Source organism: Pipra filicauda, unplaced genomic scaffold (genome assembly GCF_003945595.2).
Source record: "Pipra filicauda isolate LSUMZ 115617 unplaced genomic scaffold, ASM394559v2 scaffold991_size40755_pilon, whole genome shotgun sequence".
Classification (NCBI taxonomy): domain Eukaryota; kingdom Metazoa; phylum Chordata; class Aves; order Passeriformes; family Pipridae; genus Pipra; species Pipra filicauda.
In genome coordinates this window covers 11,663-36,779 of record NW_024105188.1, presented here as the reverse complement: position 1 = coordinate 36,779, position 25,117 = coordinate 11,663, and the positions used below count along the sequence as shown (strand labels likewise).

Genomic DNA, 25,117 nt, shown 5'->3' with positions numbered 1-25,117 from the left:
TTCAGCAGAATTATTTACTGCACAATAGAAACACTAAAACTACCAGGAGTACAGGATAAGACAGGGCAGTGCTCTACACTAAAGCAATTGTTGAAGCAATTCTACTCAAGCTGGCACAAAAGCAAGAATTCTTAGAGATGGATGGAACTCCCCCAGACTAGTGCTGGTGTGGAAATTTCTGCTCTCAACCTCCAGCAGTGACCTTGGGGGGGTCCCCAGCCAAGGCAGGAATCTCCACACACACCCCAAGAAGGGTTCTGTTGGAAGAAGCTGACCCTGTGAAAGGGGACTGGCCCTTTGTGGTAGAAAGGGATGAACCCCTGGAGTCCAGTCACTGGACTCCAGGGGTTGCCTCACCATCAAGGGGTTCATTGGGGTGGAAGCAGCGGCCGAAGCTCTTCCTGCAGTCAGGGCACTGGTAGGGCTTCCCTTACTGGTGGGTCCGTTGGTGTTGGGTCAAGGTAGAGCTGTGGGTGAAGCTCTTCCCACACTCCCCACACTTGTAGGGCCTCTCCCCTGTGTGGATGTGCTGGTGGGTGATGAGGTGGGAGTTCTGCTTGAAGCCCTTCCCGCAGTCTGTGCAGCGGAAGGGCCTCTCATCCGTGTGCGTCCGCTCATGCAGGAGGAGATTGGAGCTGGTCTGAAACCTCTTCCCACATTCTCCACACTCGTAGGGCCGTTTCCCGGTGTGGATGACCTTGTGGGTGCGAAGGTGGGAGCTCTGCCTGAAGGTCTTCCCACATTCCCCACACAGGTAGGGCCGTTCCTCAGTGTGGATGCGCTGGTGGGTTTGGAGGGTGGAGTTTTGGCTGAAGCTCTTCCCACATTCCCCACATGTGTAGGGCCTTTTCCCACTGTGGATGCGCTGGTGAGTGTAGAGGGTGGAGTTCTGGCTGAAGCTCTTCCCACATTCCCTGCACATGTAGGGCAGTTCCCCAGTGTGAATACGGTGGTGGGTGCGAAGGGTGGAGCTGTGCCTGAAGCTCTTCCCACATTCCCTACACGTGTAGGGCCGTTCCCCAGAGTGGATTCGCTGGTGAGTGCGGAGGTTGGAGCTGTCACTGAAGCTCTTCCCACATTCCAAGCACCTGAACGGCTTCTCCCTGCTGGAAGGCTGCTCAGGGACCACCAGGTCAGAGCTCCGCCTCAAGCTCCGGCCGCCTTCCCGGCACAGGCTGGCTCTTTCCTCCTCAGAGCACCCTGGGATGGCTTTGGAGCCCCTCCTGCGGGGGGATCTCTGGCCCTTTTCCTCCCCGCTGCCTTCCTGCGCCGGGGAGCCCTTCAAAACGGCCTCTCCCACCAGGGTCTCATGGGGGGATTTGTCCTCCGGGCTCTCCGTCCTCACCTCGGGGCCTGGGGCAGGAAGCAAGAAGGACAGGCAGGGGATTTGCCTCCGGCCCACAGGGAAGGCCAAGGACATCCCCCCAACTCCGGCCCCGGCAGGACGGCGGCGCCAGCGGGGTTGTCCTGCAGCCGGGGCCATGCTCGGCTGACAGAGCCAGCACAACACCCGCCCAAAGGGACACTGACTTCCTCCTCACCTGCCTGGGGGGACCAAGGCATCTTCCTCTTCCTCGCAGCCTCCTCCTCCATCCGACCAAGCTTTGGGAAGGACAAATCCTGATGGGGGGGAAAACAAGGGCTGAGTGCGTTGGCTTGGGGGTTCCTCCTGCCCAAGTCCATCTCTAGAACTCACCGGGCATCCTGTGTCCATAAAGACCTCCAAAACACCAAGATCCAGCTCAGAAAAACCCAAACCACTGACATTCAGGCAAAAAATTTTCAGAAATAGCAAGAAGACCCTTAGTCCCTCAAACTGCAAAAAGTTGAAATTCAGCTAAAAGTACTCCAAAATATGAAGATTAGCCCAAAAAAATTCTCCCAGAAGTTCCCCCTCTCTGGTCTGTCCCCTCTGGGGTTCAGAGGGTCTCTCCCGTCTGAGATGCTGGGGGTCCCACTTAGGGATGCTGGGAGTGTTGGGGGTCCCAAGGGTTCCTTCTCCTCTGACTCTCGCCTTACTGGTGCCATGTTCCCAGACATTTCCCCTCTCCAGGTTCTCCACTGTGTTGTCCCAGGGAAACCAGAGGTCCCTCCTGTCCAGGCTTCCCCTTCTCTGCTCCCCCGTTTCAGGCTCCTGGGTCGCTTCTCTCGCCCCTTTCCCATCGTGGCCGCTCCGCTCACCCGACAGCGGCAGGAAGGGCAGGGACAGGGGCGGAGCAGGAACAGCAACAGCAGGAAAACAAGCACCTCCCTTGTTATCCCGCGGGTACCTGGGAAGGGGAACTTATCCCAAATATCTTGGGGAGAGTGCGGGGGGTCGTGACATACTTGGGTTGCCAGCACAGATTTCCCTGCACAGTCTGCAGTGAGTCAAGCTCTGGAGAGGAGATTGTGCCCCATGGATGGGATTGCAGAGGCTCCCTCAGGTCCCCAGCAGGAATCGGCAACCAGGAATAGACACAAAAGGCCCCCCCGAAGATTTCGGGGGTAGTGTCCTGTAGGGAGGGGACAGTGTCACCCCACCAGGGCGGGGCTGGCAAGTGGGAGGCTGCTCCAGGGGTCTGCAAGAGGCCTCGTGCTCTGCTCAGCCCCAGCACTGGCTGGTACCAACACCCCCGGCTGAAGACCCAGCCCTGGGCAGTTCCTGCCAGAACAGCCCCACCCCCACCTGGCCACAACCTCCTGGCAGGGACTTGCAGACAGTCAGGAGGTCTCCCCTGAGCCTCCTCTTCTCCAGCCTCAACACCCCCAGCTCCCTCAGCCTCTCCTCACACCACTTGTGCTCCACTCCCTTCCCCAGCCTCGCTGCTCTTCTCTGGATCCTCTGACCCCAAAAACGCTCCCCCTCCCACAGAAAGGCCAAGGGCATCTGGGGACACACTGGGGACAGTCGGGGGCTTTGTGGGGCACTGGGTGATTACTGGGGGATACTGGGACACACTGGGGGGAACCAGGGGGCACTGGGAGGACTGGGGGGTTACTGAGGGACACTGGGAGGGCACTGGGAGGGCCTGGGGGGGAACTGGGGCACACTGAGGGGCACTGGCAGAGAACTGGGTAGTTACTGGGGGATTACCAAGATACATGGAGGTCACTAGGACACACTGGATGGTCACTGAGGGGGTTACTGGGCCATACTGAGGGTAACTGGGAGGTCACTGGGATATACTGGGGCACTGGGATCCCCTTACCCAGATGTGGTACATCTCCCCCTCCAGATTTCGGAGGGCATCCCTAGGCCCCCTCCCCTGGGGGCTGGGGGACCCCTTGAACCCCACTGCTGGGCTTTAGGGGACCCCCTAAAATCCCCTCAAAACCCCTGAAATCCCCCCCTCGACCCATCGAAACCTCCTCAAGGACCCCTCATCCCTCCCCAGCACCCCCTAAACCCTCTCAGTGACCCACAAAACCCACCTGGGACCCCCCAAGCCCTGTCAGGGACCCCCCAATGCCCTCGGGGACCTTCAAAACTGTCTGAGACCCACTAAACCCCCTAGAGACCCCAAAACTGCCTAAAAGGTCCCTGCAAAGCCCCCCAGGACTCCCAAACCTCCTCACAGACCCTCAAAGCCCACCTGGGATACCTACAATCTTCTCATAAACCAAAACCAATTTAGAGACATCCAAACCCTTTCAGGGACCTCCAACCTCCCCCCTGAGTCCCCTCAGGACAGCAAACCCCCTCAGGGACCCCTCACAAAGACCCCCGGAACCCCCGAACCCCCCCGCTAAACCCTCCCGAGCCCTCCAGCCTTTCCACCCACAGCCGCGCTCCCCGCAGCCCCCGAGGGGATCCCCAGACCCCGCTCTCGCCGCCCCCCCCGCCAACTCACCCAGCGAAGCGCAGCGGCCGCAGGCGAGTCCTGCTCACTCCCGACCACGAGGCCAAAATGGCGCTCGCTCCGCGCGCCCTCCGCCTTTACAGACCCGCCCCGCAGCCAATCAGCGCGCGGCCACGGCCCCTGCCCGCCCTTCGCCACGCCCCCACCTGCGCGGTGCATTGTGGGAGTTGTATTCCCTGCGGCGGGGGAGGACCGGACTTGTTGGGTTTTAGTTTTTCTGTCTTCTTTTATTTTCTCTTTTTTATTTCTTTCTTTTCTTTCTTTTTTCTTTCTCCTTTCCTTTTTCTCTTTTTTTTCTTTCTCGTTCTTCTTTTTTCTTTGTTCTTTTTTTTTCAATTTTTTTCCTGCTTTTTCTTTCTTGTTTTCTCTTTTTTTCTCCTTTTTCTTTTTTTTCTTCCTTTTCTTTGTTTTTCTTTTTATTTTTCCTTTTTTTTTCCTTTTTCCTTGTTTTTTATACATTATTTTCTATCAGTTCTACTTTCAATCAGTTGTACTTTCAAGGAAAATGTAAACACAGATCAAAACAATCTCTAGGTACATAGCTTACAACAACAGATAATCCGCCATTGTTCCAGGTTTGTGAGGATTCCCAAGATCACAAACACTGAGACACCAAGGGTGGAAGTGAAGCCACTTTATCCTGTCCCTTGCCACAGCCTTCAATCCACACCCAGCCCTGGATTTCTGCAAAGCCGCTGGGCAGGAGCAGGAGATGGAGCTGGTGCTCGGCGGGAGGGGCAGCAACAACAAACCCGTGTCTTTGGCACAGGGGAAGGAATTTAGTGCTTGAGGGGTTACATTCCACAGGCTCCCCTGGGGATCAGCTCATGCTCGGACAGTGAGAACAGCAAGAACATTCCTAATAAAAATGCCCGAGGGAAGGGAGCGGAGGGGGAGCAGGGGCAGGAAAAGGAAGCAGAGCGATGGAAGATGGGCTGGGGCGGTCGGGGCTGGGGGAAGGCAGGCTGGACAATGCCTTGTTTGGTCCAGCAGCTGGACCAGCTCCAGGGCAGATGTCGGGGGAGCCTCTGCCACAGGGACATGGACAAACAGACGCTACAAAAGCTCTCAGAGGGGTTGGGGGCTCTGGGCGGGGCTGCGCTCTCGCCTCAAGCCAGGATATCCCAGGGCAGTGGAACAGCAATTCCTGTCAGCTCCCAGCAAAGATTATTGGGGTTTGCACTGGGCAAATATTGACGCTCCAGCTTCTCCTTCTCTTTTTAGAACTTTGAGCTTGCAGTCGGGTAGAAGGGCTGGTGGGGGAGTGGGAAGAGACCCACTGAGGGGCACATCTCATCCCTCAGTTAGATGGAGCTAAACCCCTAATCTTGCTTAGGAAGAGCTGCTGATGCTCAGTTGTCTTCTTTCCCTTCTGCTTCAGTGGGATATTACATTTCCCTGCAGTATTGGTGATAGAAGGGTATGTCAGCTGGAATGGTTTGGTTCTTACAGAAAGCATAAATGCATTTTAAGGAAGGTATTTTTACATAGGTGAGGCCTCAAAAAAAACCCCAAAACCCCAAAAGTAATATAAGTGCAGAATAAAGTGAACTTTGGGGGTTTCTTTTTAATTCTTGGGTAGAAAAGCCATCCCAGTTAGGGACAGCAATTTATTGCATTGCTGAAATAAAACCAACCAACAAACAAAGAAATCTGACTTTGTTCTCTTTCAGATTTGCTTTTGATCATAAGAATCCTTCTAGTGAAAAGGGCTAATTTACTCTTTCTAGAGGAATATTTTAAGTGTGATTATCACAATATCACAGCTGCTGAAAAGCTCTAAAATAGGACATTGACCTTGAACATTTTCCTGCGTTTAGGATGTGGTGCTTAACATTCAAGAAACAATAGAACTGCAGCTCGTTTATTAAGGTATCATCTCAAAATGTTCAGTCTTGCTCTGTAAAGACATGCCACAAGGATTGTAGAAAGCTTGCAGTATCCCAGGAAGTACATGTGGTATTTTATCAGTGTAAATATGGATAAGATTTTCAAGATTTCTGCTGGCAATAATCCATAACTAAAGTAAATTATCCCTTTGGTACTGCACGAGTTTATGATTTAATTGTTACTGACATTCCACCAGTCACATTATTAGCTTCACCAAAGGAAAGGGAAATAATCCTGTATTAATTAAACAGAGCACCTGAATTCCCTCACTCATCTTATCCTTGGCTGTCTGAGACAGTGATGCACTTCAATGTCCTTGAAAATAAAACAAGGAGAAAATATGGAGTATTTGTTTGAGACCAGATAAACTGAAGGTAGTTCAGTAACATGGAAAGGCAATTGCTGTTATTTCACAGAGACATTTCTTTGTATGCTGGAACTGAGGGGAGCAGCAAAAGCTAAAAGCCTTGCTCTGTGTCTTTGTGAACACACTGTGGGTAAGTTCAAAGGAGCATTCAGAGATTGTGTTGTGTGAGCCTTTTTCCCTCAGATCAAAACAAGGAGTAATTAATGCTAAATCCAGCAGATGGATTTCAAGTAACAACTTGGTCAAGTTTGTCCAACTGTGTCCAAACAGGTGAGGAAAATCTGGAACTTTAGAAGGGTTAGTTTTTTACCTCATTGGCAGGATATCCAGGGGTGCACCAAGTGCCTGCCAGTGAGGAGCACAAGAGACGAGGAAACAGTGACAATATTGTTCTAATGTTAATGTCACTGGAGCACAGAGTGAGATCACATCTGAGTTATGTTTCTTTAATTAGTGATTGGGAATAAAGAGAAAATCACATAATTGATGACAGTTTAGGATTTATTTCACACTCTTAAAAATAAGGTATTTTGCAGCTGGACTTTGAATAAGGTTCCACGGTGTATTGCACATTTCTATCTCAACAGTCTACTTCTTCCCAAACAGAAATCTTGTAGGAAATAACTTGTACAAGAGCACTCTATTGTCATCTTCCAAAACCTTGGAGATGTCCCAGAGATCCCTCAGGAAGGAATTTGGGGCCTCAAGCACATGACCCGTATATAGAGGCTGAGGACTCAGGGGTCAGGGGTGTGAAGATTGAGGACAGTAGAGGAGTAGCCTGAGAGGTCTGGAAGGGGGGTGTCAGAGCTGGTGGAGCTTTTCTTCCTGTCAGAAAACAGCCTAAGAAAGAACTAGTGCCACCAAGGGCAGCTGGGGTGGCCTAGACTGGTGACAAGAAGTCAGAAATTTCCCTCCCAGGTCAGTGTTGTGGTGCAATATGTCACAAAGAAGGAGTCTGGATGAGCCCAAGGCTTTGTGTGTGCAGGAAGAGCCAGGGAGGACACAGAGATGTCAGTGCAGGAAGGTGCCAGCCAGGTGGGGCAGCCGGGGGGATGACGACAGCCTGCAGGGAAAGGGGCAGGGCATGGACACCGTAGGACAGCCTGGGCTGGAGAGGAGACAGGGAGGGGGAGAAGCTGAAAGGCCCTGACACAGCCACCTTCTGCAGGCCTTTGGCCAGGGCTGCTGTCTGTGCCCCTGATGCCAGGAGGAGGGGAGTGCCCCTTGCAGCCCTGGGGCCTCATGGCCTCCTTGTCCCTGCTCAGCAGCCTGGCAGGTGCCACCCCATGGTCCTGCCCTTGGCATTGCACATCCCACATCTCAGTGCCCCAGGAAGAGCCCTGAGGAATGAGGCAGGGACAGGATCTGCCTTCCCATGGGCTGAGGGTCAGGCCTTGGCCCTTTGGATTAAGGAAACAAGTCAAGGTTTATTCAGCATCAGAGCCACCTTTCCCTTGCTTGTCCATCCTTGTCATCACTGTCTGCACTTTTCTGCTCTAACTGGAATCTGGGGACACGGTCTCAGTTGTGTCCCTCAGTGAGACTCATTAGCACTGCAAGAAACTTCAGTGTTTCAATCTCATTTTAACTTCTTGAGAAGTTGTTTGAACTTCCTCTCAGGGACTGAGTCTCATGTAAACAACAACAAACCCCCCGAGGGTCATGAAATGCCTGGGGCTGTTGCTGTGCTGCTGAGCTGGGCCGGGCTCCTGGCACACAGGGAGCTCCTGGCAAGCAAGAAGAGCTTCAAAGAGACAGCTCTGCTGGTGAGCAGCTCCTCTGCACAGCCCAGCAGGGCTGAGGGCACTGCCTGCAGCACCAGGGGCAGGGGAGTGAGACAGAGAGAAGTTAAAGGCTGTCAGACATAGAATGATGCTGAGACCTCACTGGGGGAGAATTTTAACAGATCTTGGCACAGGAAGCCTGTTCATGCAGGGCAATGGGACTGCAGCTTTTGGAGGCATCTGGTAAAGCTGGCACTGCCCACCAACTACAGATTCTGTAAGTGCAACTCTGAGAGTATCTGGAGTGCAGAGGAGGAGGAGATGCTCAGAGCTTCAGCTCCCTCTCAGAATATTTCCAAGATGAAGATCTTTATAAGGTTAAAGAAATTTCCTGAGATTGTGTTTCCAGTTTCCTACTCTGGAGGAATGAGAGGAATAAATCATTAAGAAAGTATTAATTTTGACAAGTCCCTGAGACATCTGAACTGTGAGTGCTCAGTAGGTCTGTCTGAGCTTCCTAATGTGCTTTCAGCCACTGCTCTGCCTGTGGGCAGCACCAGCATCACCTCTGCTAGACCCATCAGGACTAGTCTGAGATGTCCTTTTTGCACTTGCAAACGGAATATGACTCCTAGCAGTGCAGCCTGTGGTGCTGGGGAAGGAGCTGAATCTGCTTAAATCAAATGCCATCATAAGGACACTTGACTGTCTCCCTGAGGTTTCCTTCCAAGCTGTGAATTTCCCTCCAGGTTGGAAACCTGTCCCTTAACATCTCCTTGTTATGTGAAACCCCAATATAGAAGCACAGTGATGCTATGACAGTGAAAATGCTGTTCAGGAGGGACCCAGCACTGGAGCTGAAAGAAGATCTCCTAGGAAATCAAAAGGCTGTCTGTGTGTGACATGGGGAGTGTCTGTAGAATACAGCTTTGACTTTGTTTAGATAAGTCCACACTAACTGGCCTCTTATTGTCTTCTTCTCCTGTGTTGGAAACAAACACCCAGAGGCAGCAAATGCCCAACAGCAGCTCCATGCCCCAGTTCCTCCTCCTGGCATTCGCAGACAGGCGGGAGCTGCAGCTCCTGCACTTCTGGCTCTTCCTGGCCATCTCCCTGGCTGCCCTCCTGGCCAACGCCCTCATCCTCAGCGCCGTAGCCTGGGACCACCACCTGCACACCCCCATGGGCTTCTTCCTGCTCAACCTCTCCCTCACAGACCTGGGCTGCATCTGCACCACTGTCCCCAAAGCCATGCACAATTCCCTCTGGGACACCACAACCATCTCCTACACGGGATGTGCTGCACAGGCCTTTTTCTTTTATTTCTTCCTCTCAGCAGAGTTTTCCCTCCTCACCATCATGTGCTACGACCGCTACGTTGCCATCTGCAAACCCCTGCACTACGGGACCCTCCTGGGCAGCAGAGCTTGTGCCCACATGGCAGCAGCTGCCTGGGCCACTGGCTTTCTCCATACTCTGCTGCACACAGCCAATACATTTTCCCTGCCCCTGTGCCAGGGCAATGCCCTGGGCCAGTTCTTCTGTGAAATCCCTGCCATCCACAAGCTCTCCTGCTCACACTCAGGCTACTGCAGGGAACTCGGGCTCATTGGGGTTAGTGTCTGTTTAGTGTTTGGTTGTTTCATTTTCATTGTTTTCTCCTATGTGCAGATCTTCAGGGCTGTGCTGAGGATCCCCTCTCAGCAGGGACGGCACAAAGCCTTTTCCACGTGCCTCCCTCACCTGGCCGTGGTCTCCCTGTTCCTCAGCACTGGCATATTTTCCGACCTGAAGCCCCCCTCCATCTCCTCCCCATCCCTGGACCTGGTGGTGGCAGTTCTGTACTCAGTGGTTCCTCCATCACTGAACCCCCTCATCTACAGCCTCAGGAACCAGGAGCTCAGGGATGCCATAAGGAAAATGATGACTGGATGCTTTTCAAGAGCAATAACCTGCCTCTTTTCTTCTGTACAACACTCATTGTGTAACCCTTTACTGGCCCAGCCTCCTTTCTAAAGCTTTTGAGAGTGGTGATGGGGGCCGTTTCCTACATTTTTTCCTCTTTAAATGTTGTTAACACAGAAATTTATTCTTCATCTCATACCTAATTTACTCTCTAACTCTTTGTTTTGACTCACAATTGTGTAAATGAGGAATCATTCTCTGTGTGCATTTAAAGAAAATAAAAGTTTCTGCAGCAATTTCTTTGTCAAACATCCTGCCTTTGTTATTCTGTACATAAGGAATCACAATCTCTGAGTAGAATAAAGGACTTGAATTTTTTTTTCCAGATTCTCCCTCCAACAACTTCCCTAAAGCTGGAGGGCAGTGCCTGTGTGCAGAGGAGAAGGGGTAAAGAGTCCTGGTACAGGAGCACTGCCAGGGAGCAGAAGCTCTTGGCCTTTTCAGGGATGCTCTTTTCCCACTGCCTCCCTCTCCTTTGTGCTCCTTGCCCAAGGCCTGAGTGCTCTGGCACCTCAGTCCCTGCTCTGTGTCAGTCCTGTGACCGTGGGCAGGGACAGGCCCTGGGCACTGCTGGCACAGAGCTGGGCTCCTTAACACCATTTCCATCAGGAAAGGGGATCCCCATGGGCAGTTCCTGAAGACTTTGTTCTTTTTGAAAGGTTGGTGTAAAGAACAAGGCCAAGGAATAGACTCTGCAAAGTCTCATTGCTTTGCTTGTTTCCCCATTCAGTCCCTGCAGTGAGAGAAGCGACTCACTGGGGTACTTGAGGGACTGAGGGCTGGTTCAGATGTTCTGGGCTGGTGGCCAGTGGCAAATGGTCTCCAAGTCACCTGCCTGGGGCTCTGCAGCTTGTGAGGGCTCTGATGGAGGTGAGGACTTGTCTGTAGGAACTCAGGAAGTGCAGGAGAGCACAGAGGATCTGCAGGGACAGCCCGTCCCATCCAGTCAGCAGGGAATGGAGCCCTGGAGCAGAATCCTGCCCAGGGTGGAGTCACCCAGAGATCAAGTACTAAATGTGCCTGTGAACTGGTAAAGGAGAGTTCTGCAACCCCAGGGGCCGCAGTAGGAACAGAGAAAGGACTCTGGGGAGTGACCTGCCTCACCCACAGTGAACTCCCCTTGTGCCTCCCCAGTTCAGGGAGGGTTGTACCAGAGCCAGGGGTGGGCTTTCCAGGAGGGTGTCCTGAAGAACTCTCCAGCTCACAGGCTGCATGGAGTGGAGCCCTGCCCTGCCCTTTGTGCCATTGGAAACAGCCCATGGCCCTGCCCAGCCTTGTTCTTGGCTACTGAGCCTCCCAGGACTATGGCAGAGGGTGGAGAGGAGTGATCCCCATCCTGCTGGGTCTGCTCCCCACCCTGACCAGCATGGCCAGTGCAGGGTCAGCCCAGGGTGCCACAGCCCCTCCCTGTGCAGAGCAGCACCTCCAGCTCAGGGCCCTGCAGGGATCCCAGGCTGGGATCTGCAACTGGCCAAGGCAGCCTGGACACACTGACCTGGGCAAAGGGATGTCCCTGGAGAAGAGCAAGGCAGCATTTCTGGGCCTGCAGAGAGGAATCCCTGACACAGAGAAACCTCTTTCTGCAGCCCCCCTGGGGACAGGCTGCTCTGTCCCTGGGCCAGGACTCTGGGCTGGGCTGGGCAGAGGGGCTGGCACTGAGGGGCACAGTCAGGCTGTGCTGGGCATCTCCTGGAGGTGACACCAGGGCTCCTGCAGTTTCCCTGACCTCCATTTCCTCCTGCCATGCTGAGTGTCCAGCCCCTGAGCTGATGGGGATGCTGAGACTCCCCTCTGTGCCCCAGGAGCTGCTGTGCCCTTCAGAGGGCCTGGGGCTGTGGGGGGAGTGCCCAGAGCTCTGCAGCACCCTGGGCTGGGCACTGCTGTGGGGCCAGACCAGACTGGGCTGCTCCACCAGTTGACCTCTATAATGAAATCACTTTTAATTTTCTCCTGAAGAACCATGAGAATATGTGTTGTGTCCTGAGCACTAAACTGGAACTGTGGGATAATAGAAAAGGTTTTGGTGTCAGGGATATTGAGAAGGCTGGGCAGTGTCACTGGGAGACCTCTCCCAAACCCTTGGAAAGGCCAGAGCCATCCCAGAGCTTCCTGGGGCCTTGGCAAAGGCAGACATGGAACCAGTCTGCCAACAGGGCAGCAAGGAGGGTTGGCAGAGTTCCAGACTGCTCAGGTTCAGCAGGGAAGGGGATAGGGCAAGTCCTCCTGCAGCCATTGCCAGGCATGGGAAGGACAAGGCAGGGATTGCAGAACCCCTGTGGGAGGGAAAAGAAGGGGATGTTGTGTGCCCAGACTTTATCAAGGCCTTTGACATGGTCTGCTGTGGTCTCTTAGAGCCAGACTGGTGACAGCTGGACTGGACAAGTGAAATGTGGTGGGTGGGAAGTTGAATGACTGATGAGGGTCAAAAGTCATGGCACAAATTCCTCTTGGCAGCAACTCCCAGGTGACATCCATCAGGGACCAGCCCTTGACCATTCCTATGGAACATCTTTATTATGTCTCTGGGTGATGGGATGAAATGCACTTTCCACTCCTTTGTGGATGATGCCAAGTTGCAGCGAGTCTGTGAGAAACCTCCTCTAGTTAGTGGTGACTTGGACAAAAAATGTGGTCAAGATGACTGAGTTGGATAAACTTGTCCTGCCATCAGGTGCCCAGCAAGGCCCAAGACAATGAAGAAAAAACTCATGGGTCAGAGGAAAGGAAAATCAAAAGGAGGGAAAAAGACCAAACCCAACCAAACCAAACCCAAACAAACACAGAATGACAGAATATGCTGAGGTGGAAGGGACCCACAAGGATCATCCAGTCCAACCCAACTGTTCCATTGCCATCTGCCCCCACCCCAGCAGGCTCTGGAGCAAAGCACGGCTGAGGTCCAGCACAGCTCTGCTCTGACACAAAGAACCTCCAGTCAGGGACAGGAAGAGGACAAAGTCTTGTTTAACCAGCCTGAGGAATAATGGACTCAATGACCTCCTCTATTCCTGGGCACTTGAATGACCCTGTGGATCAGGTTTGGTAGCAGGGAGGGGGCTGCAGGTTTCCCTTAGGGAAGAGGAGATCAAGAGTTGACTCTGTGAGAGAGAGCCAGTTTCAGGTGACTCCAAAATGGACCAGCCAGTGCCCAAAGCTGAGCCAAAAAGCAATTCCAGAGGCCCCTGTGTGATAACCCTTTGGAGAAAGGATAAAATCCAGGGTGCTGTAACCCAGAGAGGAGTGAGAGAAATGGGGGAGAAACAACCCTGCAGGCACCAAGGGGAGTGGAGAAGAAGGAGGCGTGAGAAAGCCTTGGTGGGGACCTGGCAGCCAAAAGCCAACCCCCCAGCCCTGAGAGCCACAGCTCAGCCCAGCACAAAAGCTCCTTTAGGTCTGAAGGTTCTCTGCAGCAGCTTTTTAGCAGAGCTGCCAGCTGGGCCATCAAAGGGGATGCTCAGCTGGGTCTGAAACCTGTGGGATCCTTGTCAGCCTTGGCTCCAGTAGGAAAGAACTACAGAATCCTAAATAGTTTGAATCAGATGAGACCTTTATACACCAACTAGTCCAATCCCCCTACAGTGAACAGGTTCACGTTCAACTAGATCAGGTTGCTCACAGCCCTTTCTAACCCAACCTTGAATGTTTCCAAGGGTGAGTCATCTATGATTTCTCTGGGCAACCTGTGCCAGTGTTTCACCACCCTCAGTGTAAAAAATTTCTTCCTCACATCTAGTTCAAATCTGCTCTTTTTTAGTTGAAAACCATTATCACTTGTCTTATTACAACGAACTCTGTCCCCATCCTTCTTATAGGTATGATCTCAGGAGCTCCTGACAAGCCTTGACCAAAGCAGGTGAGCAATGAAGTGTCCCTGGACTGGTCCAAGTGCTGCTGGATGATCAATGTGGGAACAATTCGGAGTGGAACAGTTGGGGAACATAGGATAATCAGTCATCCCATGAAAGCCTTGGAATATTCACTTCCTGAATTGTGGCCCAAATGGAACAGTTTGGATACAATTCCCAAATACTGTGGAAACTCCAGTCATTCCTGACACCAGGATGGAAATTCAGCAGATCACTAAAGCCAGTCCCCTTGGGAGCCCACACCCAGCGGGGCTGAGGGAGGCCCTGGCAGCTCCCCAGCACCTCCCTCTCAGTGGGACACCTCTGGCAGCCTCTCCCAGCTCGAGAACCCTCCAGTTTGTGACACTCCAAAGACCCTCACTGATGCCCAGGACAATTCTGATCCCCCTCAACAAACACTCCTCCAGCTGTGACCCTTGTCTGATGGGGAAAAAAAAGGGATTTGGGGGAGTGTTTCCCTGACAACAAGGAGAATTTGGGAGAGGGACCTTTCCACAGCCAGTTCTTGATGTGTCCACACATCTCTGCCTGGGTGTGGGTGTGAATTGACTGTGGTGGGAATGTTGTTCTTGGGAATCTATAATTCAGTCACTGTTAAAATTGTAGTAAATGCTATTAAATTGCTTGAAAACTGCTCAACTGGTCAATGATTAAGTGCTACTAATCTCTTTTGCCCCCTTTGTCTTTGGATCAAAATCCTTTCTGCCCTGACCCTCTTGCATCCCAAAGATCTTTGGAAATCATTTCTTTTCATCAAAAAATATATATTTTTTCGTAATATCCACTTTAAAATCTTCCTCCTTAGCTAATTTACAAAACAACTCCAATTAGCTGTAGAAGTCTTGAAGACTTGAAGACAATTAAAGGAATGAAAATAATTTGTTTTTCTGTGTTTTAATGGGTCCCACAGCGTGTTTGGAGTTGCATCAGCTGTCAGTCCAAGATGGGCCATGTCAGAACTGGTGAGGTTGGGGGGTGAGGAGAAATGTTGATCATCCAGGGTCAGTGTGGATCTCCTGAGCAGACACTCAGCATCAAGATCACTTGGAGAACACCTCTATCACCTCTTCTCTGAACTTAAAAATTATCCATCATTGAATTAAAAACAAAAAAAGTACAAACTTTGAAGACTTGTTTTGAAATTGCCTTGAAAACAATTAAAGGAAGACAAAGAGATGCTGAGGGATATCTGGAATTTAATGAACCCCACGGGGTGTTTGCAGCCCAGCCCATGATCCTGAGGTACTGAGAGAAGATTGAAGCAGCTGCTGAAGAAGTCAGAAGCCAAAGTCCAAGTGCCTTGAAGCATTGCTGGGCCCCACTGAGGGCAGACACTGCCAAAGCCTCCCCAGGGACTCCTCGGAGCAGCTCCTTGGAGGCCAGGAGTGCAGGCAGACAAAGGCTCTGGGCAGGCCCCTGCAATGCTGAGCAAAGCCTGCCTTGGTTTTGTGGAGCACAAAGGCCAAGGCCTGAGCCCCAGGCCCTGGCCCAGCAGATCCTGTCCCTCCCGGCTGGCTCAGGGCTGTTTGGGGGGCACTGGGATGGGAGGGGGAGGAACAACAAAGGCCCAAAACTGGGCAACCCCTGCCAGGCTGCTGAGGGAGGGGCGAGGCAGAACCCAAGGGCAGAACCTGCCAGGAAAGTGGCTTGTGGTGGCCTGAGTGGCAGAGGCAGCTGCCAGAGGCAAGGGGACAAAGGCCTGGGTGCCTTTGGGCCTTGCAGCCCTGCCAGAGCCCTTGGCCATCTCGCCTGCAGGCTGTCCTGCCCTGGCCCTGCTGCTGCTCTGGCCTTGCAGGCTGCACACACCCCTCCTGCTTTCCCACCCCCTCCCAGCAGCATTTCTAGACCCTCCCTGATGTCTCTGCACCAGCTCTGGCTGTTCCCTGGAACACAAAGCCATGGGCTGATCCTGACTCCCTCTGGGTGACCTCTTGCAGCACAAGGGTCCCCGTTGAGTGACATTTCGTTTTCCTCACCTTCAGTCTGCACTTTCAATGCTACTCTTTGTGGAGATTTCATTCTATTTCCAATATGGACAAAAGCTCCATCCTGTCAGATCTGCTCTAGACCCTCTCCAGTTCTTCCTCATTCCTCCAGAATGGGGAACCTCACAGACAGACAGACCAGTCCAGATGTGCTGACCCCAGGGCTGAGTCCAGGGGGGTGACAACTCCCTTGTCTGGGTGCCCACACTTCCCCCAAGGCAGCCCCATGTGCAGTTGGCCTTAAATCAAGGGGCCATTCTGATTCTTTGTAACGTCATGGAATCAAGTGGCACCGTGACACTGCAGGGCCTCATGGAACCAAAGGAATGCAGGGACACTGTGGAATCTCATGGAACCAAGGGCCCACTGTGACATGCGGGGTCTCTTTGGAACAAAAGGAACCCTGAAATATCTCAGACCCTCCATGAACCAAGGAGCCACTGTGCCTCCCCAGAACTCCATGGAATCAAGCAGAGCCGCTGCCTCCCCCCCGCCGCCGCACGGACCGGAGTCGCCGGCTCTGCCCCGCTTGGACACCTCTGGAGTCCGTGTGTTCTTGGGCAGCACAACTGATCTCAGACCAGAGAGTTTCCCAGATTTTGCTTTGCCCCCTCTTTCCCCTGGTTTTGTTTTTTTTTCTTTGTTCATTCAGGAGGAAAAGGGGGAAGGGAGGCACATGTTGATCCCTGTTTGTATCTCTTTACAAAAGGGAGTTGGGGCAGATGGGTAGAGAGGAGGCAATTTCTCTCTCTGTGTTGTTGCTTTGAATAGTTCTGTTGGTATTGCTGGTTTTGCTGCTATATTTCTTATCAGTAAACTCTTATTGTTTTGACCTCTACCTCGTTATATTTTGTCTCCTTGTACTGGTGGGGAATAAAAGAGGAGTGAATTAATTTTATTCGAGTTCCCCCCCAATATGTGTCTTTAAACCACGACAGGTTGCTCAAGGGCTCCCTGAAATTTGGCATCATCCACAAAGGACTTAAATATACATTTTGTCCCATTGTACAGAGAGATAAGAAAGATCTTCTCTAGTGGTGTTCAAGGGCTGGTCACTGAGGGATTTCATCAGGAAGTTGCTGCCAAGAGGACTTTGTACCATGGATTTTATTTGGCACTTCATTCAGCCAACTTCCCACCATCTTCCACGTCTTCAGTCCAGCTTCCACCAATCCGGCCATAAGGAGACCTCAGAAGACCATGTCAAGGGCCTTGATAAAGTCTGGGCACACAACATCCCCTTCTTTTCCCTCCCACAGGGGTTCTGCAATCTCTACCTTGTCCTTCCCATGCCTGGGAATGGCTGCAGGAGGACTTGCCCTATCCCCTTCCCTGCTGAGCCTGAGCAGTCTGGAACTCTTCCAACCCTCCTTGCTGCCCTGTTTGCAGACTGCTTCCATGTCTGCCTTTGCCAAGGCCCCAGGAAGCTCTGGGATGGCTCTGGCCTTTCCAAGGGTTTGGGAGAGGTCTCCCAGTGACACTGCCCAGCCTTCTCAATAGCCCTGACACCAAAACCTTTGCAGTATCTCACACTTCCAGAGGAGTGCCCAGGACACAACACAGGTTGTCCTGGTGGTTCTGGAGAATGAGAAGGGATTTCTTCCTCGAGGCCAACCCCTCCAATTGGATTTGAGTGCGGCTGAAAGGTTTCCTCAGCATTTTCCCCAGTGCCTCCCTGCCCTGAAGGTTTCTGGTCCTCAGGCTGGAGCTGAGGGGGTTGGGCAGGTGCCTGAGGAGGGGGTAGAACAAGGGCTGTGTCCAACTGTGCCAGGAGGGCTGTGCTGGGCAAGGATGAGGAGGCTGCAGAAAACAGTGGCACTGGGGAGGTGAGAGGAGCAGGTGGAGAGACCTTGTGCCTGCCCATGCTGGGCAGGAGCTGCCCCAGGATGGCAGCTCTGAAGCACTCCCAGGATGTCCCTGTGAACAGGAGGGGAAGACTGGATCTGGAAATGGAACCTGGAAAGCAGAGAGCAGGAGTGTCATGGTGACACTGCAGGAGAGTTCCAGCCCTGGAGCAAGGTGACAGAAGAAGTGACCAGTACAGGCACTGCTCTCAGAAAATCCCACAGCATCCTGGAGAGGCTGTAAGGGAGCCCAGCTCTGCTTCACAAGTTCCCAGGGCCTGTCCCTGCCTGTGCTCCAAGGCCTTCCAGCCCACAGGACTGTGCTCAGAGAGTACTCAGGCCTTACAGCGAGGAAGGGGCTCAGGAGGACAGTGTGGAAGTGGCAGGAGAGCAGCTCTGGAAAGACCAAGCACTGCTGCTCCCTGGCAGTGCTGCTGGGCTGGGATTATTGTCCCCTTCCCGTTTGCAAATACACCCTGTCCTGCACTGTGCTGTCCTTTAGGAACGTCTAAGAAGAAGGGTCTTGGACAAAGAAGGCACTGCAGGGCCCTTTATTTTGTTTAAAGACTCAGAGAGCACAATTCATCATTTATACAGCCTCAGTGTCAAAATCAAAAGGTGGACAGTAATTTAGAGGGCAGATGAATAATAATATTTAATTGCACAGAAAATTATTGAAAGAAGAATACAGTGACCTCCACGAAAACCTGAGCAGGAAGGCTGGGCCATTAAGGAGGCCCATTCTGAATGCTACACACCAGAAAACAGGCACTTTATTGCTCCTGAAAAGCATCCAGTCATCATTTTTCTCAGGGCATCCTTGAGCTCCTGGTTCCTCAGGCTGTAGATGAAGGGGTTTAGTGTTGGAGGCAACACCGAGTACAGAACTGACACAATCAGATCCAGGGATGGGGAGGAGATGGAGGGGGGCTTCAGGTAGGCAAATGTTGCAGTGCTGGTAACAACAGAGACCACGGCCAGGTGAGGGAGGCACGTGGAAAAGGCTCTGTGCCGTCCCTGCTGAGCGGGGATCCTCAGCACAGCCCTGAAGATCTGCACATAGGAGAAAACAATGAAAACAAAACAACCAAAATTTAAACAGGCACTAACCCCAATGAGCCCAATTTCCTTGAGGTAGCCTGAGTGTGAGCAGGAGAGCTTGAGGATGTGTGGGATTTCACAGAAGAACTGGCCCAGGGCATTGCCCTGGCACAGGGGCAGGGAAAATGTATTGGCTGTGTGCAGCAGAGAATAGAGAAACCCAGTGGCCCAGGCAGCTGCTGCCATGTGGGCACAAGCTCTGCTGCCCAGGAGGGTCCCGTAGTGCAGGGGTTTGCAGATGGCAACGTAGCGGTCGTAGCACATGATGGTGAGGAGGGAAAACTCTGCTGAGAGGAAGAAATAAAAGAAAAAGAGCTGTGCAGCACATCCTGTGTAGGAGATGGTTGTGGTGTTCTGGAGGGAATTGTGCATGGCTTTGGGGACAGTGGTGCAGATGCAGCCCAGGTCTGTGAGGGAGAGGTTGAGCAGGAAGAAGCCCATGGGGGTGTGCAGGTGGTGGTCACAGGCTACGGCGCTGAGGATGAGGCCGTTGGCCAGGAGGGCAGCCAGGGAGATGGCCAGGAAGAGCCAGAAGTGCAGGAGCTGCAGCTCCCGCCTGTCTGCCAATGCCAGGAGGAAGAATTGGGGCATGGAGCTGCTGTTGGACATTTGTTATTTCTTAGCATATGGCCTGTTCAGGAAAGGAAAGGACAGGGAACAGTTAAGACAGACCTCTGTGAAAAAGCCACTCCATTGCTGCAAGAAATCAATGTGTCAAATGTCACCAAATTCACTGCAAAGGAATCAGTTTTCCTCTGCTGCAGTGGGATATGTAAATTTTTTGTAGAGCTCTCACACACACAAGGAATGTCAGATGTAACAGACCTTGAATACAAAAGTTCCATCTCTACAGTAATGACTCAGAAGAGCTGGAGCTGCAGAGCAGAAGCTTAATCTGAGTTTCGAGTAACTGTACCTGTGTTTTCTATTTTTACCATCACATCTGGGGACGGTCCTTTTCCACTGCAGGAATCCTCATTTCTATGGCCCAGCACACAGTGCCCAGCAGAGCTGCAGGGAAGGGCCCCCAGAGCTGCTTGAACGCCCCCTCCCCCAGGCCTTGGGGGCACTTGCCCCCCACTCCCTGCCCAGGGCTCTGCTGCCTGGAGCTGTCCCTGCCAGCAGCTGCTTCCCTGGGCCCAGGGCTGGACACTGCCAGTGCTGCCAGAGCCCATCCCAGCCCTGGGGCCTTAGCTCTGCCCTGCAGAGCCCTCCCAGTAGCACAGGGCACTGCCCAGGGGCATCTCTGGCTGGGCAGGCTCTGATGGCAATGTCAGAGCAACCCTGAGGAGGCTGGAAAAGTGACACTGATGCTGTCTATAAGACAGTTTTGATGTCTGATACTCTCAGGTTCAATCCCTCTAATCTAACAGAGTTGAAGTTTCAGTGTCTCCTCCTGTGCTTAAAGATTAATTTCCTTGTCTCAGACAGCACCCAGACAACCCAGAGTATAACACTGAAAGGACTGGTTCATTCTCTTGAAGGTACCCCCTGTCTGTCTGTGCCTCTTGCAAATACCTTCTGGGAAATTTCCTGCTTTGATCTGGAGCTGTGACCAGCCCTCATCCCTGCAGCCCACTTTGGAGATCAGAAGGACTCTGCCCTGCTCTGCCCTCCCAGGAGTTGTTCCACCCCCACAGCCCTTCTCCCCCAGCCCCGTGGCAGCTCCTTGGCCGGGCTGAGAGCTGACCCTGGCAGGCAGCAGAGTCCCTGCCCCAGCACACAGAGCCCTGGGGGCAGGACCCTGCTCTGCCCCACAGCCCTGGGCACCCCTGGCTGCACCCCCACCTTCCCAACCCACAGCCAGCCCTGGCCCAGGGAACCTTCTGGCCCTGGGCCTCTGAGGGGTCAGCAGCAAGTCCTGCTCTGCAGCAGCTTCTCCTGCTGCACCCCAGCAAATCCAGCAGAGCCATCCTGACAGCTCCTGCCACTGGGGGCATTTGGCAGCTGGCAGAGGCACTTGCAGGAACTCACCTGCACTGCTCTGCAGCCACAGCCTGACCGTGGCAAAGGGCTGGCAAGGTTCCTGCCCTGAGCAGCTCTGCCCTGTCCTCCCAGCCCAGGATCCCTTGAACCTCCTGCTCCCTTCTCCTCTCTGCCCTTGCTGCCTGCAGCTCCTGCCCTGCTCTGCCATATGGCCACTTCCCCTGCACTGCAGCAACTGGGAGAGTCCTGCTGAAAGATCCTGGAAGCTGTGGGATGTGCCAGCTGTAGGAGATGCCTCCAGGAAGAGAAGCTGAACTTTCCTACAGCCAGAGAATTCTTAATTCAAATCCTGGGAAGGTTTCTCCCATAAGTGAGAGCTCAGTCACCTCCCAGCCCAGGCTGCCTCTCATCTCTCTGCCTTCTCTCCTGTGCCCTGGGTGCTGCAGGCAGTGCCCTCAGCCCTGCTGGGCTGTGCAGAGGAGCTGCTCAGCAGCAGAGCTGTCTCTTTGAAGCTCTTCTTGCTTGCCAGGAGCTTCCTGTGTACCAGGAGCCCGGCCCAGCTCAGCAGCACAGCAACAGCCCCAGGCAGCCCTTTCTCTGCCCCTCTGGGCTCCCTCCAGCTGTCCCTGGGGCTCCAGGGGAACCTGCTGGCACACAGCTGAAGGAAATAATGATGTGCCTTCTCTCAGCTGGGCACAGACACTTCTTTCAGCACTGTCATTTCTCCAAACACACACAGCGTTAAATCCAAGTGTCTTCTTTTCATGTCCCATCATTAGACAGGAAACCCAGACAGTGCCCAGGAGGGATCTCCTTCACCTGCACTGAGGAAAGAGACTCAGCTGAGTCAACAGAGGTGTCTCCTTGTGGCTCTGCAGACCTGGGGCCACAAGGACACTCAGCTCCCTCCACAACCCCCATGGGCTGGGATTCCTCCTGCCCCACTTCAGTGGGCCCAAAACAGGCACCTGCAGTGACTCCTTGTCCCAGCTCCCCTGGCAATGAATGAAGACCAAAGCCAGGAGTGACCTGCTGGGACACAAAGCCCTGGTTCCTTCTGAGGGGCCAGAGGTGACCGAGATTCCTGTTGGGAACTGCAGGCTCCAATGGAGCAGTTCCTAGGGACAGGGTAGCAGCTGTGGGATCTTCTTGGAGGCTGCTGGGACATTGCTTTGGCCAACTTCAGTGGCAGAAGGGGCCCACAGGTAGGACAGGGGAACCTGTCACTGTTCCCTCTGTCCAGGGCAGCCCCTAGAGGTGCTCAGGTGACCAAATGGAGTCAGGTGGCACAGGGAGAGAGGTCTCTCCCCTGTTCTTTATCAGGGTATTTTCTACATGTGCTCAGAGTACAATGGCCATTGTCTCCTGGACATCCCTTCACTGCTGAACCTAATTGAGGGCAGCAGAGCCTGGATTGAACAGCCAAAGAGGGGCCTGTAGTGCCAGGGGAGGTGCCAGGGCTCTGCAGCACAAGTGCAGCAGCTGCCATGGACAGCACAGGGCCTGTGCAGGGACCCCGTCCCCATTCCCAGCAGTTGTGGGACAGGCACCACCCAGGGCTTCTCAGACACATTGGGGGCCTTTGGGGCAGGGGGTGAATCCCAGCCCTGCAGGGACACAAAGGCTGTCCCTTCTCTGCCCAGCCAAGGCCGGGCCAGGCACGAGTCCAAATCCCATCAGCCCAGGCTGTCCACACTTGTTTCCTCCCTCTGCTGGCTCTTCTCTCCCCCAGCATTTCAGCAGCATGTGCTGATCTCCTCAGGGATCAGGCCTGGGATTTTCCCCCTGGGCCTGAGTCCCAGCACGTCCACCCCCAAGGCCATTGTCAGCAAAGCCTCTGCACACCCCAGCTCTCGGGGCTTTCAGAGCAGCTTTCCCCACTGCAAGTCTGTTCTTAGCCCGGTGCCCCCGCTGAGGGGCTGCAGCCAGACAGGCCCCAATGCCCTGCGTGTGGGGCACAGGCAGGAGGAGCTGCAGCCCCAAGTCTCTCTTCATTCCACTTGCAGGCAATACCAGCCCAGGCCTGCTGAGACAGTTCCCAGGTTGCAGGGCTGTGATGGGTTGGGAGAGAAGGCCAAGGAGACACAGGAGAGAAAGAGCAGGAGAGAGGTGTCCTCAGCAGGAAGGAGCTTCTTGGACCTGTGGAGCTGCTCTAGGGGATGAACAACTTGGGTGAAGTTTTGTGGGTGAGGGTCAGAGGAGAGAGTGGTTTGGGTGACCTTGTGGAGTGCGACAAAGAGCCCATTCCAGTTGTCTTTGATAACCCTGGAATTCACTGGAAAGGCACCACGACAGGATGCAAAGGGTCCCAGAGGTTTGTGCAGACAAACATCTTGGTGAAGACACCCCTTGGCACACAGTCCTTTAGAGCACAGCTGCCAGGTTGGTGGACAACAGGGAGGCTCATCTGCATCTGCTTCTCTCCAAGAGGAATCAAGAGGTTCCCATAGTGACTGACCGTAGCTATGGGAATGTATGCTGGTTGCCATGGTAACTGACTATAGCAATAAGAATGTATTATGGTTGCCATGGTAACCGACCATAGCAACAGGAATGTATGCTGGTTGCCATGATAACTGCCCATCTCAATGAAAATATCTGATGGTTGCCATGGTAACTTACTGTATCAACGAAAATGTATGCTGGTTGCCATGGTAACCGACCATAGCAATGGGAATGTGTGATGGTTGCCGTGGTAACTGACCATGGGAACAGCAATGTATGATAGTTGCCATGGTATTTGACTGTACCAGTGAGAGGTATGATGTTTCCCATGGTAACTGATAGTATCAATGAGAATGTATGATGGTTGCCATGGTAACCGACTGTACCAGTGGGAAGTATAGTAGTTCCTGTGGTAACTGACCGTAGCAACGACAATGTATGCTGGCTTCCATGGTAACTGACTGCAGCAATGGGAATGTGTGCTGGTTGCCATTGTAACCAACCATAGGAATGTGACTTTATGATGGTTGCCATGGTAACCGAGCATAGCAATGCGACTCTATGATGGTTGCCATGGTAACAAACTGTAACAATGGAAATGTGTGATGGTTGCCATGGTGACTGTAGCAACGGGAATGATTGATGCTTGCCGCGGTAACTGACCGTAGCAATGGGAATGTATGATGGTTGCCATGGTAACTGACTGTACCAAAGGGAAATATGGTGGTTGCCATGGTAAGTGACCATAGCAATTTGAATGTATGATTGTTGTCATAGTGACTGACCACAGATGCGGAAATGTATGCTGGTTACAATGCTAAATGACTGTAGCAGTGGGAAGTATGATGGTTACCATGGTAACTGACTGTAGAAATGGGAACGTATGCTGGTTGCCATGGTAACCGACTGTTGCAATGGGAATGTCTGCTGTTTGCCATGGCAAACGACCATAGCATTAAGATTGTATGATGGTTACCATGGCAACCGACCGTAGCAGTAAGAATGTATGATGGTTGCCATGGTAACTGACTGTAGAAAGAAAAATGTATGCTCATTACCATGGTAACCGACCATAGCAATGGAAGTGTATGATGGTTGCCATGGTAACCGATCATAGCAACAGGAATCTGTGATGGTTGCCAGAGTAACTGACCATAGCAACGAGACTATGATGGTTGCCATAGTAACTGACCATAGCAATGGGACTTTATGATGGTTTCCATGGTAACTGACCTTTGCAGTGGGAAATATGTGATGCTTGCCATGGTAACTGACCATAGCAATAAGACTGTATGATGGTTGCCATGGTAACTGACTGTACCAGTGGGAAGTATTTTGGTTCCTGTGGTAACTGATGATAGCAATGGAAATGTATGCTGGTTACCATGGTAACCAACCATAGCAATAAGAATGTATGATGATTGCCATGGTAACTGACCCTAGCAACTGGAATGTGTGATGGTTGCCATGGTAACAGACCAAAGCAATGGAAATGTGTGATGGTTGCCATGGTAACTGACTGTAGCAACTGGAGGTATTATGGTTGCCGTGGTAACTGAGTGTAGCAAGGGGAATGTGTGATATTTGCCATGGTAACTGACCCTAGCAACTGGATTGAATGATGGTTGCCATGGTAACAGACCATAGCAATGGGAATGTAAGATGGTTGCCATGGTAACCAACTATGGCAATGGGAATGTATGCTGTTTACCATGGTAACTGACTGTAGCAATGGGAATGTGTGATGGTTGCCATGGTAACAGACCATAGAAACGTCAATGTATGCTGGTTGCCATGGTAACGGACTGTACCAGTGGAAAGTATGTTGGTTGCCATGGTAACTGACTGTAGCAATGGGAATGTATGGTGTTTTCCGTGGGAACTGACCGTAGCAACGAGAATGTATGTTAGTTGCCATGGTAAACGACCATAGCAAAGTGACTGTATGATGGTTGCCATGGTAACCAAACGTAGCAATGACAATGTATGATGGTTGCCATGGTAACCTGCTGTAGCAATGGGAATGTATGGTGGTTCTTATAGTAACTGACCGTGGGAATGGGAATGTATGCTGGTTGCCATAGTAACTGACGGCAGCAGTGGGAACTATGATGATTGCCATGGTAACCGACTGTAGCAACGGGAATGTATGATGGTTG

General features: G+C 52.6%; 3 protein-coding genes across 3 annotated transcripts; 1 reads left to right on the top strand and 2 right to left on the bottom strand.

Moving 5' to 3' along the window:
- Window positions 1-382: 382 nt before the first annotated feature.
- On the bottom strand, window positions 383-1,121 carry LOC113998656 (zinc finger protein 70-like). Its single transcript, XM_039378074.1, has one exon. The coding sequence runs from the start codon at window positions 920-922 to the stop codon at window positions 431-433; it is 492 nt and encodes a 163-aa protein (XP_039234008.1). The 5' UTR covers window positions 923-1,121; the 3' UTR covers window positions 383-430.
- Window positions 1,122-8,840: 7,719 nt separating this feature from the next.
- On the top strand, window positions 8,841-9,842 carry LOC114003802 (olfactory receptor 14J1-like). The gene has a single exon (XM_027751149.2). It carries the CDS (start codon window positions 8,841-8,843, stop codon window positions 9,840-9,842), a length of 1,002 nt encoding a protein of 333 aa, XP_027606950.2.
- A 6,643-nt stretch (window positions 9,843-16,485) lies between these two features.
- LOC120322523 (olfactory receptor 14J1-like) lies at window positions 16,486-18,995 on the bottom strand (the record flags this gene model as incomplete). The annotated part of the gene is made up of 2 exons (XM_039378073.1): window positions 16,486-16,505; window positions 18,329-18,995. Coding segments are annotated over 2 exons (687 nt in total), but the record flags the coding sequence as incomplete, so codon positions are not given.
- Between the last annotated feature and the right edge of the window lie 6,122 nt (window positions 18,996-25,117).

Coding starts and splice junctions, on each gene's coding strand:
- LOC113998656 (XM_039378074.1), bottom strand. CDS start 922: ATGTGCAGGGAATGTGGGAAGAGCTTCAGCCAGAACTCCACCCTCTAC.
- LOC114003802 (XM_027751149.2), top strand. CDS start 8,841: ATGCCCAACAGCAGCTCCATGCCCCAGTTCCTCCTCCTGGCATTCGCA.